Source organism: Lichenostomus cassidix, chromosome 4 (genome assembly GCF_008360975.1).
Source record: "Lichenostomus cassidix isolate B80296 chromosome 4, HeHo_3.0, whole genome shotgun sequence".
Classification (NCBI taxonomy): Eukaryota; Metazoa; Chordata; class Aves; order Passeriformes; family Meliphagidae; genus Lichenostomus; species Lichenostomus cassidix.
In genome coordinates, this window is record NC_139484.1 from 2,447,319 (window position 1) to 2,462,903 (window position 15,585).

The window sequence follows — 15,585 nt, forward strand, 5'->3', positions numbered from 1 at the left end:
GCTGAACTTAGTGGCCAAGTCCATTCTGTCAGTGTCTGGTCTGTAATGCACAATCTCTTCTTTTTTTCCCCCAGAACACTCCCTGCTCTTTTGTTATTACTCCTTTAATGTGATCACGTTTTTCTTAAAACTTAGAGTAACAATTTGTAAAAATATCCCTTTTGTTTTTCCCTCTCTTTTGGCAGGATCTCTTCCCAAGGATGAACTTCAAGTATCACCACTTGAAGAGCGATCTCACGAAGGACAAATCAATTCTGAAGTGAGTCCTAGTGCTCCTTCTAACCACTGGCATTCCTGTTCCCCGTGGCTCTTCCTTGTCAATAAGGTGTAAACATGTCAAGTCATTCCTGCGTGTTCCCTGCAGCATTCTACTGTCTAAAGACACACAAAGGGATCTTCAAAACTTTCTGAATTAGTGCAGAATGAGGTAACAACACACATCTTACCACCAAAATACCACACCAAAGGAAGTGTCAGATTTCCCATTTTTGAGTGACTCTAGAGCAGCACTCAGTGCCTTGTTGCATCCATTTACCACAAGGTACCTGGATGGACTCCAGGGCCACCCAGTGGGGTTATTTACCATGTGTTACACAGGTGCTGAGTCTGAATGATCTGATGATCTTATGCCCAAAAAATCTCTTACTCTACATAATCCTCATGACCTTTTCCTCTGTCACTCATTTATCTGCACTCAGAAGAGGCTGGCATGTGGCTGATTTTACGGATGGCGTGCTGCATGTCCTGGGATCAGCCTTAATGTGCTGTAATTCTTTATACAGTCATTAAAGCACTATTAGAGACCTCAGTCTTGGACTTTATATGGTCACTGGAGGAGTTTTACAGAGGTTATTATTACGTTCCTCTGTCTCCAGCTACTCAGCAAGCACGAGGCAGCAATTATAGAAAGGGCTACTTAGCATCCAACCTGTACACAGGGAGGTGGGGAGAGAGATTTCAGAGACATAATTCACCCATCCACCAGAGCACAATAAAACACCTTCTTTATTTCTCATTTTATTGGTTCTGTCTGCTCTCATCTGGTGCCTGAACATTTTATCTGTTCACACTGCTTTTTTCTAATGCAATAAAAAGAGCAGACAGGATTTTGCCCTTTATTTAAAATGTTTTGCCACATTTAGAGGTAAATCACAGCCACTTTTCCGGGTTGTATATTTTCAGATGGATCAGAGAGAGAAATGTTTAGATAGCAAGCATGCTCTACAGGGTGTAACCATGGTCAGATAGGAATAGTCCCTTCCTACCACCTTCCTTTCCTTTGCTCTGATCTAAAGCTGTCCCTCTCTGCACATCTCCGGGAGTCAGGCAGCTGCATTCCGTCATGCATGCTGAGGGAAAAAGTGAGAGGAAAGAGCTGGCTCCACTCCCTCCACAAACAGAGTTTGAGGCATTTACATGAGGAATTCAGCGAGCAGAGATCTTCACTTTCAGGCAGATGTGTCTTCTCAGAAACAAGCTGACACTCTGGGCACCAAAACAGATCACAAGAACTACAACAAAAAGCAGTGTTCTGCCAAAGCTGCAGGCAGGAGTCTGTCAGGGAGAATGATGGAGCAGGAGAGTGGTGTTCTAACAGGCAAAGGGGGAAGAAAGAAAGAGTGAAAAGTGTAAGAAACTGGAAGAGACTTCAAGGGACACAATGTTGTTTAATGGGGCAGAAACTGAGAGACAAGTGGCCTACAGTGCAGGGTGATTTGCATTTTTCCAAGACGATTTGTAAAAGCTGAGAAGTTGTAGATGAAATGCTTTGATTTGCCTTTATCTCACTCTGCCTGTGCACTTGTGTCATTCATTTCATGTAATAACCTCTACTAAATACTGCAGCATAATTTTGTCGACCTTAAGCTAAGGAAAAAGCTGCAATTCTGGAATTTGAAGCTCACAGTACTAAAGGGTGAAGCTCACTGACTAAAGGGTAAAATAAAGTAAAGCTGAATGACAACTTTTCATGTCACATGAAAAATCAAGGCTCATGCATCAGGGAATTTCAAAAACAATTTGGTTCACATAATTCCAGCCTATGTCTCAATCCTAAAATTGTATTAAAATTAAAATCTCTATTTCTAACTCTCCTTCTAATTCTCTAAGTGGAGCTTAGATGAACCTCAGATTTTGGGTATTCCCATGATGGGAGTTATGGGAATTGTTTTCTTTGCAACATAAAAGGGCCTAGAATGGGAAATAGTAGCAGTTTTGGGGGCACTGTCTGCTTTCTTTCCTTTTTATTCCTTTCTATCCAACGTGGCAGAAATGCATTCTAATGGAGTAGCAGGAAGGCAACCTACATTAAATTAACAAGTGAGGAAAAAAGTCAATCTTTCACACTTTGAAGGAGCTGATAGCAGGAGAAAAACTGTGCCTGCAGTACAAAGCCAAAAGATCCCAACTATCCTGAGAGATGTTTTCACAAATCAACAAAGAACGTAAACTAGGGGAAAAAATGCATTGCTCTGGTCTGTGTCCCTAAGGTGAGAAACTGAAAACCTGTGAGTATAAAGCAGATGTGAGATGGTTGTCAGTGGAATGTCAGCTTCCAGCAGAACAGGAGTAACTCAGTTCTCAGGATGAGTCTCTGCTGCCTTGCACATTGTAGAGCCTTTTAATCAAGGCCCAGAATGGCAGTTTCCAGCCAGCCACAAAGCACCACGTCAGGCCATGCAGAAAGAGGACTGCAGCACAAATGGGCCTTTACCAGATCTGTGTAAGATCTAGAACTGGTACTAGACAGGGCTCAAATTGAGTCATTTTCTTAGCTCCTTCTTTTGTCCCTTCACCAGAAATAGTGTTTAGCTTGTATTTTGCTTCTGTAAATCCTCAGAGGATCCACCTTGGAAGCACTTCTAGGATGGAAATGCTCTGACCTTTAGATATTGACAGATGAGATGCATAGTCCCATGTTCTACATTATTGACAATAATGGCAGTTCTTCCATTTCTTTTGTGAATAGTTTAATTTTTACATATTTGTATGACTTTATTATATAGTTACCCTCCCATAAAATATAATATATATGCCAATACTTTTAATGTAGGATATAACTGCTGTACCACATATTGATAAACACATTATACCATTTAAACCAGTATCTGCAGTGTCACTCATCCAAACTAAGAAATGCACAATAGTCTGCAATATGAGGCCATTAATTTATCCACAGAGGCAGAACCACATGCAAAGTGTGACTGATCAGGCAGCTCCTGTCTGCTGTGCTGTGCTCAGAGGTAATTCCTTTTGCAGATCAGCTGTGTGCTGGACCTTGCTTTTGCAGGTGTTGTGGCTGGTGCCAGGTTATGTGCAGCAGCTTGGCAAGGGAGAGTGTCTCTAAGGAGGGTTGCACAGCACTCCCAAAGTCATTTCAGTTAGCACTTGGACGAAATGGAGAACTGAACTCCAGGGCCAGGAACCAGTGTTGTCTTTATTTCCTTGTTTGGAATTCTTTTCAAAGAGTGTGTTCAGGGAAGGGTGGGAGATGGACCTTTTTATGTTTCTGGTTTGTCTCTTTTCATGGTACATAATATCCATCCCTTCCATAGCTGAACTATTAGGTCTGTACTTTCTGAGAGGAATCCAACAGAAAAACATTCAATTCTTCTGCCCCCCTCCCCCCCCCAGGAAGAAGCACTAGTGTTTGGAGCAATCCTTCTGAAAATATTTTTGTAAAATTCTCCTTTTAATTTTTGACCCTGCTCAGACACATTAGACTGATTAAAACCCCCCCTAAGTAACTTCACCAGCCTCAATGGAATGGCCAAGCTCCCTGCCAACTCTGCACTATCACACAATAATGATTTTAAAATTATAAATATAATTATGGCAGGGTTTAGGTCACTGGCTCTGAATGCTCCTGCTTAGGGCTGACCATAGCACTTGTCTGTGTTTTCTTGATGCAGGGATTGATCATTCCATGCTTCCTAAGGGACCAAGTGCTTGTTCTGCAGAGCTCCTTGGAGCTGAAGGTGCTTGCCCAAAGTGAGAGATCGGTAAGTGACACTTAATGTTTCTATGAGCAGAGCTGCTGTTACACACATTTCCTCTCCAACGCATTTCCATACAGAGAGGAGTAAAGAAAAACAATGGAAAAGGAGTTAAAAGTGAAGGCAGCATTTAAATGGCAGCGTGGCAGCCAAAGAGGTAAGGGAATGAAACACTGACAGAGGGAAGGGAGCAGAGGAAGGTCACTGTCCCCAGGGACAGCAACACCAGATGGCCGCAAGCACAAATCAAGAATTCTGCAGACAGGAGTTTTACTCTCACCCTTTGATTTTTTTTTTTTTTAACATAATTTGCATTGCAGTTTATTTTCATGGCCATTGGGAGGTTGGTAAAGGGCCAGATTGCTCTAAAGGGAGAACATTTTAATGTGTCCATACAGTGGGATATTGTCAGCATTAAGCCTACTCAGATCAGTTCTCTTTACTGGGACGACAGCACCAATAAAAGAGCCACCTGAGGGTCTCTTCCACCTGAGATGCAAATACCTTCTCCCTTTCCTTGTGCATTCCTAAAGCTTGCACTTAGATTTCCTACATGGGGGTTGGATGCTGCTTACACTTGGATTTAACTGCATTTCTGTGCCAGGCAGAAACTTCCAGTGGCAAAGTGAGAACACTTTGAATAAAAAGAGACATTTCTTAGTAACTGTGACAGACACAAAACAAACACTGACTGCACATGTATCCTGGCAAAAATAAAAGAACTGACCTTAATCGTGATTAGCAGGGAATATGCCCAGATTTACATTTGAGACACTTGCACTTCCAGCCCCTTTTGCCTCCCAACAGGAAAGCTAATGTTGCACAAAGAACAGTCAGGTAAACTGCTGTTCCTCTTTATGCTCATTCTGAACCACCAGTATTCCAGATGGTGTTTAACTTCACAACCTTTGGAGTTGTTCTTCTGCTGTATTGCGTTTATTTTCTGGACATACTCAATTTTGCTGGCACGGGAGATTAAAAAAATTTTTAAAAAGCTTATGATAGAACATCAGGAAACAAATGACACTTGTGCGTTTGTCACTGATCCTTGAAAAATTAGATGAGCCACAGACTTACTAGTGGATTTACCTCTGCTAGTTTTGCTAACGTGTTAGGATGTTCCCAAAGAACCCTAAAGAAACAAATTCTCTGTTTTGCCTCCTATTCGTGGTAGGGGCAAAGAAGAACAAGGTGAAATACCAGATTCAATTGCTTAAAAAACTGATAAATCTGTAGGAGAAAGCTGTTTTCTGCTGCATCATTTGTCATAAACAAAATTACTAAGAATTAGAAAAAAACCCTCATGACCTTAGTAGCCTTTGCCAGAAATGAGACAGACACAGTAATCTTGGCACAATTATTCCTTCACTCTTTCTAAACTCTGAAGACAACTAAATTAACACAGAAATCAGAGCTCTCACACACCCTACAGCCAACAGCTTCCGAAACTATGAAAACCCTTATTGATTCAGTTTATTGCCAATGCTGTCCTGAAGCAGAAAAGGTGACTCTGCACTTCCTGAGTCCTTTTACCTCTGACTTGTGTGGTCCACTGAAGAGCAATGGAGAGCAATAACAAGGCTTCCTTCATCCTGGAATTGTAACAGCTTCTTACTTGGGACAAGAGACCAATCCCCCCTGGCTACTCCCTCCTGTCAGGTACAGGGTACAGAGCAACCAGGTCTCCCCTGAGTCTCTCTGAATACTTTGTTTATGCAAAACATTTGGGCTCATCCAGTTTGCTGATAAGAAGAGCTACAGATGACACATCTTGGGCATTGTCCTCTCCTCCCCCTTAGGTGTCTCCCCAGGATGGCCTGTGGCTCATGAAGTAACATTTCTGGAATCAGGCATCTCCAAAGTGATTTAACAACACACTCCATCACTTCTTGTCACTTTTTATTCAGTGCAAGCACAGAAATTTCTGAGATGGGCAATGAAAAGCAATACATAAAATCCAAGACAAATGATCACAAATGGCCCTGCTGAGAAAGCAGATCCCATGTAATTGAATGGAGGTGGAAGGTCATTCCTAACACATTACATGTAACAGCCAAAGCAGATCCTTATGTCTCCATGACAGTGAGATGGAAATACCATATGCTTAAAATTATTTAAAAGGAAAATAAGCAGGAGGGCAGGTGGGTAGGTGTGTTGTTAACTCCATTGAACACAGTTTAAAAAAGACCCAAACAGTAGCTATTTGGCATATACTTGAGGAGATGCAGCCACAGATACCTGCAGAACTTTTGCAAAGTGCTCGACAAATAGAAAGCTGTATCTTTTTCAGCAAGTGCCATGGGTGCTGTGCACCCAGAGCTGGAGCACCAGAGTCAGCCATCCCCCTCAGGGAGTCTGGCTTTCACCTGCTGTGGAGTGAGCATCCTTCCATCCCAGAGTGTGCACAACAGCTCATTTCACACGGAGACACGGACAGCATTTAACAGGGGAAAAAGAATGGGAGCTCTCACCCCAATAAATATCGGCACCACCACTGCACACATCCACATGAAGATGGGGATTACAAAGGGATTATGACAAACTCATCCCTGTACAGAGCAGAAACCAAGCTTTTCCTGCTGCTCTGGGCAGTCCCTAATGCAAGAAGGAGCTGTAGTTTTTCTAGATTGCTGGTAGTGCAGCTGAAGAAATTCCATAAGCCTTCCCTGTTTTCCTTAGTTGTCTCTGATTTTCATCCCCTAAAAATGAGCATCTGTGCTATGAGAAATAGCAACAAATTCCTTGGAAAGCAGCCAGAAAAGAACCGGAGCGGGTCCCAGACAGGGGGCTGCCCCTTCCAGGGGATTGTGTGTCAGCTCTGTTAGAATTCCTAATTACTTGGGCACCTAATTGGCTTTGAGGAGGTCAGCAATGTGCCTGGGAGGGATGGAAATGCAAGCCCTGTGCCAAGCCCCGTGCCCCTGCTGTGCCCAGCTCGGTGTGCGCCCTGGGGTCAGGTGTTCCCCTCAGAGCAGATCCCTGGGCTGCAGGCTCTGCTTCCCTGCCACTGCAGCCTTGGCAGAGACCCCAGAGCCTGCCCCACCTGGGCTGAGGGGCTCAGGAGACACTTCTGCAGGACTTGGGTCTCGGTCTGGTTCCAGCAGCTCACACTGGCTCCTGCTGCATCCAGCACGGTTGGGCTGGGGATTTGCTTGGCGTTTTTTTGTTGGTTTGGTTTTTTATTTATTCAGACAATGCTTTGAGGGTCAGTTTTGCTGCTTCTCCCCCTGCCCAGCTGCCTCTTGGGTGGGTGGATGGGTTCACTCTGCATCTTGCTTCTTTTGCACCTCTACTTTATATTTTAGGCTCTTTATTTTACTTTTTATCTTTCCTTTTTTTGCTTTTACTGGGTTTTTTTCCCCTCTTTTATTTTTTCCCTTTTACTGGTTTTTTCCTCCCTTTCCTGTCTTTTAAATTTTTTTTCTATTGTGAGGTTTTTTTCCTTCCCTCACCCGTGCTGCTTTATTGTCTTTTTTAAATTTTTCCTTTTTTCATGTTTTTGTCTCCTTCCCCTGAGCAGAAGCACCTGGGGCAGCTCCACAGCTGGGGCCAGTGTGTCTGATGGCAAAGGACCCAGGCCTGGCTGTTAGTGGTGCTGGGGAGCTGATTGCTCTACAGGATGTGTTTGTTACTGGCTCTGGGGCTCTCTGTCATCATGTTTTAGCGAATAAAGGTTTTTTTGTGGCATTCCTGGGTTTGATGACTGTGTTGGATGGAATGGGCCAAGCCCAGATTCCCCTGGAAGCAGCAGTATGGGTTTCCCTGTGCCTTTGGAAACCCCTGGAGCCGTGCAGCACGGAGAAGCCATTCCTAAGCAACTTTCAATGATACAGCCAAGTTTAATTGAGGAAAACATGAGAAGTCCCAACTGCAACCGATGTAAAAGCACGTTTTGCTTGGTTTTTGGACACGGCATCTCCCCTGACCCTCCTGCTCCGTATGCTTTGCCTTAGGAGCTGGGAAAACGGCTCTGCTACCCGTCCCGATCTGGCTGCTGCTGCGGAGCTGCCGGCTGGGGTTCAGCCACCCCTCGGCCCTTTTGGGGCTCACAGAGACACCGAAACTGCAACTCGGGACATAAAGAGACACTCTGCTGTATTTTGGGAGCTCAGAACCAGACTCGCTTGATCAGTTTTTGGGCTTCACAAAGCAAGGCTGAGTGCTGCCTTGCTGCATTTGGGGGGCTTGAAGTAAAGCCCCAGTCCCGTGTTTCAGTGTTCAACCCGGGCTCGTTTGGCCAGCGTGAGCTCTGCCCTTGGCACAGCCCAGTCCCGCCCTCAGCTGGCCCCAGGGAGAGCTCAGAACCAGCCACTCGGACCTGCTTTGGGGCAGCAGGTGGAGCCCCAGTGCCGCGTTTGGGGCTCAGCCGGGTATCGCAGGACGGCTTTAGATGGCAGAGCAGAGCAGAGCTCAAACCCGCGTTTGGGGGCACGGGCAGAGCCCAGCCCTGCGCGTCGCGCTCCGCACAGGATCCCGGGGCTGCCCCGGCAGAGCCCTGCCTCCCCGCGGCCGGAGCAGGAGCGGCGACTCCCGACTCGGGCGCAGCGCTGGCCGGAGCAGCTCCTCCTGCACGCCGCGGTCCCGGTGCCGATCGCAGCCCCAGTCTAGTCTCGGCCCGCCGGTCCCGGACCCGCAGCCCGCCCGGGGGAGAGGCGGCACCGCTCGGGACCCCGGCAGGAGCCGGGCGCCAATCTCGGGTTCCCGTCCCGACCCCGCCGCAGCGCCCCGGGCTCCGCGGGTGTCCGCCGGGAGCAGCCCCGGGCCGGAGCTCAACAGCGCCGAGCGAGGGTCCCGAGCCATGGCCCCGGGCCAGCGGCACCGCACGGGGCGGGCAGTGTCGGGACAAGGGCGGGACAAGAGCGGGGCAACGTAAGGGACGAGAGAGGGACAATGACGGAGAAGTGTCGGGCCCAAGGCGGGGCAGTGCAGGGACAGGGGCGGGCCACGGCCAGGGCGGGGCAATGCCGGGACAAGGGCGGAGCAGTGCCCGGCCCAGGGCGGGGCGGGGCGGTGCCGGGCCCCGGCAATGCACAGGTGCTCGGGCTGGGCTGCGGCAATGCACAGGTGCTCGGGCTGGGCGGGGCCGCACAGGTGCTCAGGTGCTCAGAGCCCCAGGGCGGCTGGGCGGGACGTGGCCGAGGTGATTTCAGCCCCGGAAATCGCCCCCGGCGCCATTTGCTCCTTCAGTGCGCGGGGGGGTTAGCTGCGGCCGCTCGGGGCTCCTCCGGCGGGGCCCAGGTGAGGTTTCCTCCCCCTTCATTGCTCTTTCCTCTCCCCACTACTTCCCTACACCCTTCCTCTTGCCCCCAAAACCCTCTCTTCCTGCCCTCTTTGGTCCTCTTCCTGCCCCCCTACACACCCCGACCCCTCCACTCTGTCGCCCCTCCTTCTCCCCCTCCTTACCCCGGTACGCAGCCGGGTCCCCCACTCCTGTCTTCTCCCTCTGCCTCTCCTACCTACACCTCCTTCCCCCGCACCCGGCTTCCCGCTACACCCCTTCCCGCTCATCCCCCTTCCCGCTTATGCCCCCCATTCCCCCTCTGCCCCCTCCATTCCCCCTCTGCCCCCTCCATTCCCCCTCTGTCCCCTTATCCCCCTCTGTCCCCTTATCCCTTTCTCTCTCTCCCCGCAGCCGCGGGGTTCGGGGCGCCGCAGAATAAAGCCCGAGGGCCGGAGCCGGCGCCCCTCCCTGGAGCCCCCACGGGGCCGGGCCCGCTCGGCAGGTCCCCCCATGCAGGTCACAAGCACCGCCCGACACCGCCGGGGCTCCGGCTGTCCCCACATCACACCGGGGCTCCCCGGGGAGGGTCGGGCTGGGGTTGGGGGTTTAGGGTGGGCCCCCTCCTCGGGAGGGGGTCCGGGGGGGTTTAGGGTGGGAGGGAGTGGGTGTGGGGCGGGTGGGAGGGAGTGGGTTTGGGGAGGGTGGGAGGGGTTAAGGGGCGGGGTTTGCCCCTCAGCCCCGCAGGGCAGGGGGATGCTGCTGCGCTGGACAAAATTTTACATTTCTCTTATGTCACAGAACATAGTGACGTGCCCCCTCCCTGTGCAAATCCTCCCTTTAAGGAGACACACCTAGGGAAAGTTAACTTTTTTAGGGTTGTTTTCCCTTTTTTTTTTCTTTCTCGGAGGGAATTTTTCTGCCATTTGCTGCCTCAGCCATGAGAACTTCAGGTACTTAGGAGATACTTAGGAGACAAAAGCTGTGGCTGGGTGGGAAAAGGGTAGGAAAAGGGTGGAAAAAGGATGGAAAAGGAAGGAAAAAAGATGGGGAAAGGATATTTTGGGGTTTTATTCTGGTTTTGGTTGCTGCTGTTGCTGTTTGTTTGCCTCGTTTGATATATTCTAGTAGGAAACTAGAATTTTCCCAAATCTTTGCTATTCTTTTCCCACATCTTTGCCCAAAAGCCCCAGAATCTTAAAGTTATAATAATTTGGAGGGAAGGAGGTTGAGTTTTCCACCCCAGGAAGGTTTTTGCATTCCTGGGCAGATTGCTGGCTTTGAAACCAGGAGCACAGGGATTTGTTTGAATCCTGCAGAGGCTGGGAAGGAGGAAAACCCCTGAGGAATAACAATAACCAACACCTGGCTGTCTGCTGGGAATGGGAGTGTTGGATATTCAACAGGGCTGGGTAAAAACTGCCTAAAAAAAGATTTTTCCCCCCACTTTTCCTCCTCTATTTTTCCCCTCATATTTTTCCCCCCAGTAATTCCCCCCACCATATTTAATTTTCCCCCATATATTTTCCTCCCTATATTTCCCCTCCATTTCCCCATATTTTCCCATATTTTATTTTTCCCCATATTTCCATTTTTTCCCTCCCATATTTTGCCCCATTTCCCCATATTTCCCCCTCATATTTTTGCCCCCCAACATTCCCCCATATTTTATTTTCCCCATTTTTTCCTCCCCCATATTTTTCTCCTCATATTTTTTCCTCCCGTATGTTTTCTCCCCCATTTTTCCCTCCCATATTTTTTCCCCTATATTTTTCACCCCATTTTTCCCCCTCATATTTTTGCCCCCAATATTTCCCCCCATATTTTATTTTCCCCCCATATTTCCCCCCCAATTTTTCTCCCATGTTTTCCCTCCATATTTTTCTCCCCATATTTTTCCCCCAATTTTCCCCATATTTTCTCCTCCATATTTTTTCCCCATATTTCTACCCCCATTTTTTCCTCCCATGTTTTCTCCCCCATATTTTTTCCTCCCCATTTCCCCTGACATTTCCCCCCGTTTTTTCCCATTTTCCTCCATTTTTCCCACTCTGGAGCTGCCAGGAAGGGAACCAAACCCCACAGCTGCAATATTGGATAGGAAATCCATTTTTTCTATCCCAAAAAATGAACTCCATTCCAGCCATGGATAAATCCATGGGAATTTTCCCCCTCAAAGTTAAAGGTTTCTAATGCAGTTTGTAATCCCAAACTCCTCTCTGCTCCAATCTTCTGAGGGAAGAGTGAAAAATGGGAATGAAGCCCCAAAGTGGAGCTCTGAGCTGAAATCCCAGCAGCATTCCCAAAACTGCTGCTCTGCCTTTGGATCCCCAAAAATGGGCATCGAGTCTGGCCTGGGGAGAGAAAAACCCAAATGACCTCGAGGGACCACAAGTGACCTCAAATAACCCCTGTGACCTAAAGTAACCCCAAAGTGACCTCATGTAACCCCAATCAGGGTCTCAAATGACCTAAAGTAACCTCAAGTTGCACTGCTCAAAACCCCAGAATGACCTCGAGTGACCCCTGTGACCTCAAGTAACCCCAGAATGACCTTGAGTGACCCCGATTGGGGTCTGAAATGACCTAAAATAACCTCAAATCTCACTGATCAAAATTTCAAGTGATCTCAAGTAACCCCTGTGACCTCAAATAACCCCTGTGACCTAGAGTAACCCCAAAATTACCTTGAGTGACCCCAGAATGACCTCAAGTAACCCCAAACAGGGTCTGAAATGACCTAAAGTAACCCCAAGTTGCACTGACCAAAAACTCAAGTGACCTGAAATAACCTCTGTGACCTCAAGTAACCCCAATGTCCTGAAGTGACCCCGAAATGACCTGGAGTGACGCTAACTGGGGTCTGAAATGACCTAAAGTAACCTCAAATCTCACTGATCAAAACTCAAATGACCTCAAGTAACCTCTGTGAACTCAAGTGACCCCAAAGTGACCTTGAGTGACCCCAATTAGGGTCTGAAATGACCTAAAGTAACCCCAAGTTACGGGGCCCCGGCACAGGGAGGGGGCACGTCACTCTGTTCTGTGACATAAGAGAAATGTAAAATTTTGTCCAGCGCAGCAGCATCCCCCCCTGCCCTGCGGGGCTGAGGGGCAAACCCCGCCCCTTAACCCCTCCCACCCTCCCCAAACCCTCTCCCTCCCACCCTAAACCCCCCCGGACCCCCTCCCGAGGAGGGGGCCCACCCTGAACCCCCAACCCCAGCCCGACCCTCCCCGAGAAGCCCTGGTGTGATGTGGGGACAGCCGGAGCCCCGGCGGTGTCGGGCGGTGCTTGTGACCTGCATGGGGGGACCTGCCGAGCGGGCCCGGCCCCGTGGGGGCTCCAGGGAGGGGCGCCGGCTCCGGCCCTCGGGCTTTATTCTGCGGCACCCCGAACCCCGCGGCTGCGGGGAGAGAGAGAGATACAAGGAGAAGATAAGGAAGATAAGGCAGAGATAGGGGAGATGAACAGGAAAGAGCGGGTTATGGTAAGTGGGACAGGAGAGTAGAGGCAAGCACAGGGGAACAGGAGAGGAAGCAGGGAGAAACTGGGTCGGGATGGGCAGGGAGGGTGCAGAGCGGAGAGGGGACAGGCGGAGTGGGGGGAGGCCGGAGGAACAGAAGCAGAATGGGCCGGGGGCAGTCGGGCTGGGCAGCGGCGGGGAAGAACGGGGCGGGAAGGTAGGGGAGGGTCGGGGCACGCAGCAGGGCAGGGAGAGGGGGCAGGACGAGACCCGGTGCGGGGGGGAAGGAAAGGGCGAGGGGGAAGGAAAGGGCGAGGGGGAACAGGAATGGGAAGTTTGCGGGGGGAGGGAGGAAGAGAAGGTAAGGGGGAGAAAGGAGAGGAGGAAGGAAAGAGCAGAGAGAAGCAGAGGTGCGAAGCCGAGGCTCCCGCGCCTCACCTGGCCCTGCCGCCGCCCCAGCCGCGCCGCAGCCGCCACCGCCGAGCGCCGGGGGCAGAATAGCGGCGGGGGCGATTCCCGGGGTTCAAAAGCCCTCGGCCCCGCCCCGCGCAGCCGCCCTGGGGCCTGTGCCGCCCCGCCCCCCGTGCCCCTGTGCCGCGCGGGGTCACTGCTGGCCGGGACAGCGCTGGCGACTCTCGGCCTCAGGCCGCTCCGCCTGCAGTGCCGCTGCGGCTCGCGGGGCACGGCGCTGGCAGGGGGACGTGGCCGCTGCCGCTTCTCCCCGCGGGTCCCGAGGCTCTGCCGTGCCCCGAGCCCCCTGAGTCCCGTCCCGGTGTCACGCTGCCCGTCCCGGTGTCACCCCCACCTGTGCGGTGTCGCTCCCCTGTGCGGTGTCACCCCCCTGTGCCGCGCCGCCGGCAGGAGGAGCGGGCGGGTGGCAGAACCGATCGGCCCCAGTGCCGCTCCTGTCCCGGCTCCGGGCACGGCCCCTTCCCGGCTCTGCCGGGCCCGAGCTCTGTGAACGGGCGCGGCGGCTCCGGCACGCACCGAATGAGGGCTGCAAAGCCCCGCCCGGCGCCGCTCCCGCCCCGTGGGTACGGAGCCGCAGTGCCCGCAGCGAGGTCCCTGAGCACCGGCCGGGGAACACCCGAGAAGAACAAACCCCGCGGCTCCGAACCGCCTCGTGCCCCCGGGAGCTCCCTGCCCGCCCCGGAACAGCCGTGGGGCCCCAGGAGCTGCAGCCGCGGCGGGGGCTGTTTCCGAGCCCCCGGACACCAGCCCCACGAGCCTCACCGCGCCGCGCTCTCGGCTCCTCACCCGGGGAGCGCCGCAAGTGTCCGGGCTGTGGGAAGAGCTTCGGCCGGAGCTCTGGCTCTGCTGCGGAGCCCCACCAGGGAGGGCTTGACCGCTGCTCCCAGCCCTGAGCCTGCCCCGATGAGAGCGGGGCTGAGCCCGGACAGCGCTGGGCCAGGACTCCGTGTTCCCACCACTCACACACAGGATTTGGGGTCTGTTCCTGGGCTCCGAACCGCAGGATTTCGGCTCTGTGCTCAAGTCCTGGGTCAGCCTCGTTTTGCACTCCCAAAACACAGGACTGAAGCCACTGATTCACAGTCAGGCCTGGCCAGATGGGACTGGTTCCAAGTGCCAGCAATGCAGGACTTTGTCCCTGAGCCCTCTGCACCCTCACTCCCACCAAAAAATCCCACAGGACTTAGACTCCGATTCTGAGACCAGAAAAATGCCCAGTTTATTAGTTTTAGTTTCGTAGGGTCATGGAATTGACTGTGGACATCCCCTCAGATGGTGATGGGGAATGGACCTGTTGCACATTTGTATGTTGTGAGAATTGCTTCAGTCTAGCACAGAAACACACGTGGGATAGAAAGCAAGGAAGCTTCCCCTGAAATGAAGCCATAAAAGTAGCCTATCTGCATTGTTTTATTATCCCAATGATGTATCCCATTATCTAAACACCAGGTTTGTCATGCTGCCTGCAGCTCACTGACTGATGCCGCTCGCCACTCCAGGCGCTCCTGAGGCACAGGGAACACCCACAGATCTGCTCAGCTCGATGGAACTACAGGGGTGGAAGCTCACCAGGCCTGAGCAGTCAGCAGCAGGTGATGATCCAGGAGCTCCTCCCCATGTCCTGAGCTCAGGAGGAGGAAGCTCCCACTGCCATTGCCAGGAAGGAGCAGCTCCCCAAGGATGACTGTGTTCCCATCCAGTGCCAGCTGCCCTCCTCCCTAAGGAAAGTCTATTTTGGCAGAGGAACTGAAATCCCAGCAGTCAGGGCTCAGCAGCAGCCAGCAAGCCCCTTGCACTGGGCAGTACCGGAGCGATGTGCCCTGAGCCTGGCAGTCACAACCTGCACGGGGACTCGGTGACTCCCTGGGCTCTCTGCTCAGGCTTTGCCAGGAGGAGCAGATGGATGGGAGTGCCTGGCTGGAGCCTGGCACTGGCAGCCAGCGGGGCTGTTCTTGAGGGGAGAACTTTCTCTGTGCTCTCTGAGCAGGAGTAGGAGCTGGCCAGAAGCATTTAATACCCATTTGATAGACTATCACATCAGCTGGTACCAATGTGCATCATGCAAAATAGTCACAGGATCTGCAGGCTTCAGAACAAAGATAAACAGCACTGTTTTCCTTTCCTTCTTTTATGCAATTATATATTGGTGTCGCTGTAGAGCTGCTAGCAGAGAAAAGACCTGGATTCTCAGCGTGGCGTAGAAAAGAGAGCTTTATTATTTAATTCCAACTTATATAGACTTTTCAGAGGTCACTCAGGTTGGTCAGTCATAAACCTCCCCCTAGGCCTGACTGGCCAGGCCTGAACTGTCCAAATCTCGAGACACTGTTTTTAATAACATCCAAACTTTATCTTTGTTTATAAAACACAAGAAAAAATTCTCATGGGAAAGACCTGTGCTAGCCACATATCAGTAAGATTAATAATGCCTGAT

General features: G+C 51.2%; 1 protein-coding gene and 1 long non-coding RNA gene across 12 annotated transcripts in view; both read left to right on the top strand.

Annotated features, from left to right (window-relative positions):
* LOC146437683 (uncharacterized) overlaps positions 1–8,050 on the top strand; it is a 56,694-nt gene extending 48,644 nt beyond the window's left edge. For 7 of the 11 annotated variants that reach the window (XR_014851476.1, XR_014851475.1, XR_014851477.1 and 4 more), the window contains 2 exons: positions 186–259; positions 3,912–8,048. Coding sequence is in view for 1 of the 11 variants with exons in the window: in XM_085057625.1 (XP_084913751.1) it covers positions 186–259; positions 3,912–4,001; positions 5,795–5,830 (200 nt within the window). In the remaining 10 variants the exon portion in view is untranslated. Of the gene's footprint in view, positions 1–185; positions 260–3,911 lie in introns of all 11 variants that reach the window. The other 4 variants (XR_014851481.1, XR_014851482.1, XR_014851478.1 and 1 more) reach the window with 3 other exon arrangements.
* An 896-nt stretch (positions 8,051–8,946) lies between these two features.
* LOC146437685 (uncharacterized) lies at positions 8,947–15,293 on the top strand. The gene is made up of 3 exons (XR_014851490.1): positions 8,947–9,029; positions 9,060–9,233; positions 14,601–15,293. It is a non-coding gene; the product is annotated as an uncharacterized LOC146437685 (long non-coding RNA).
* Positions 15,294–15,585: the final 292 nt, after the last annotated feature.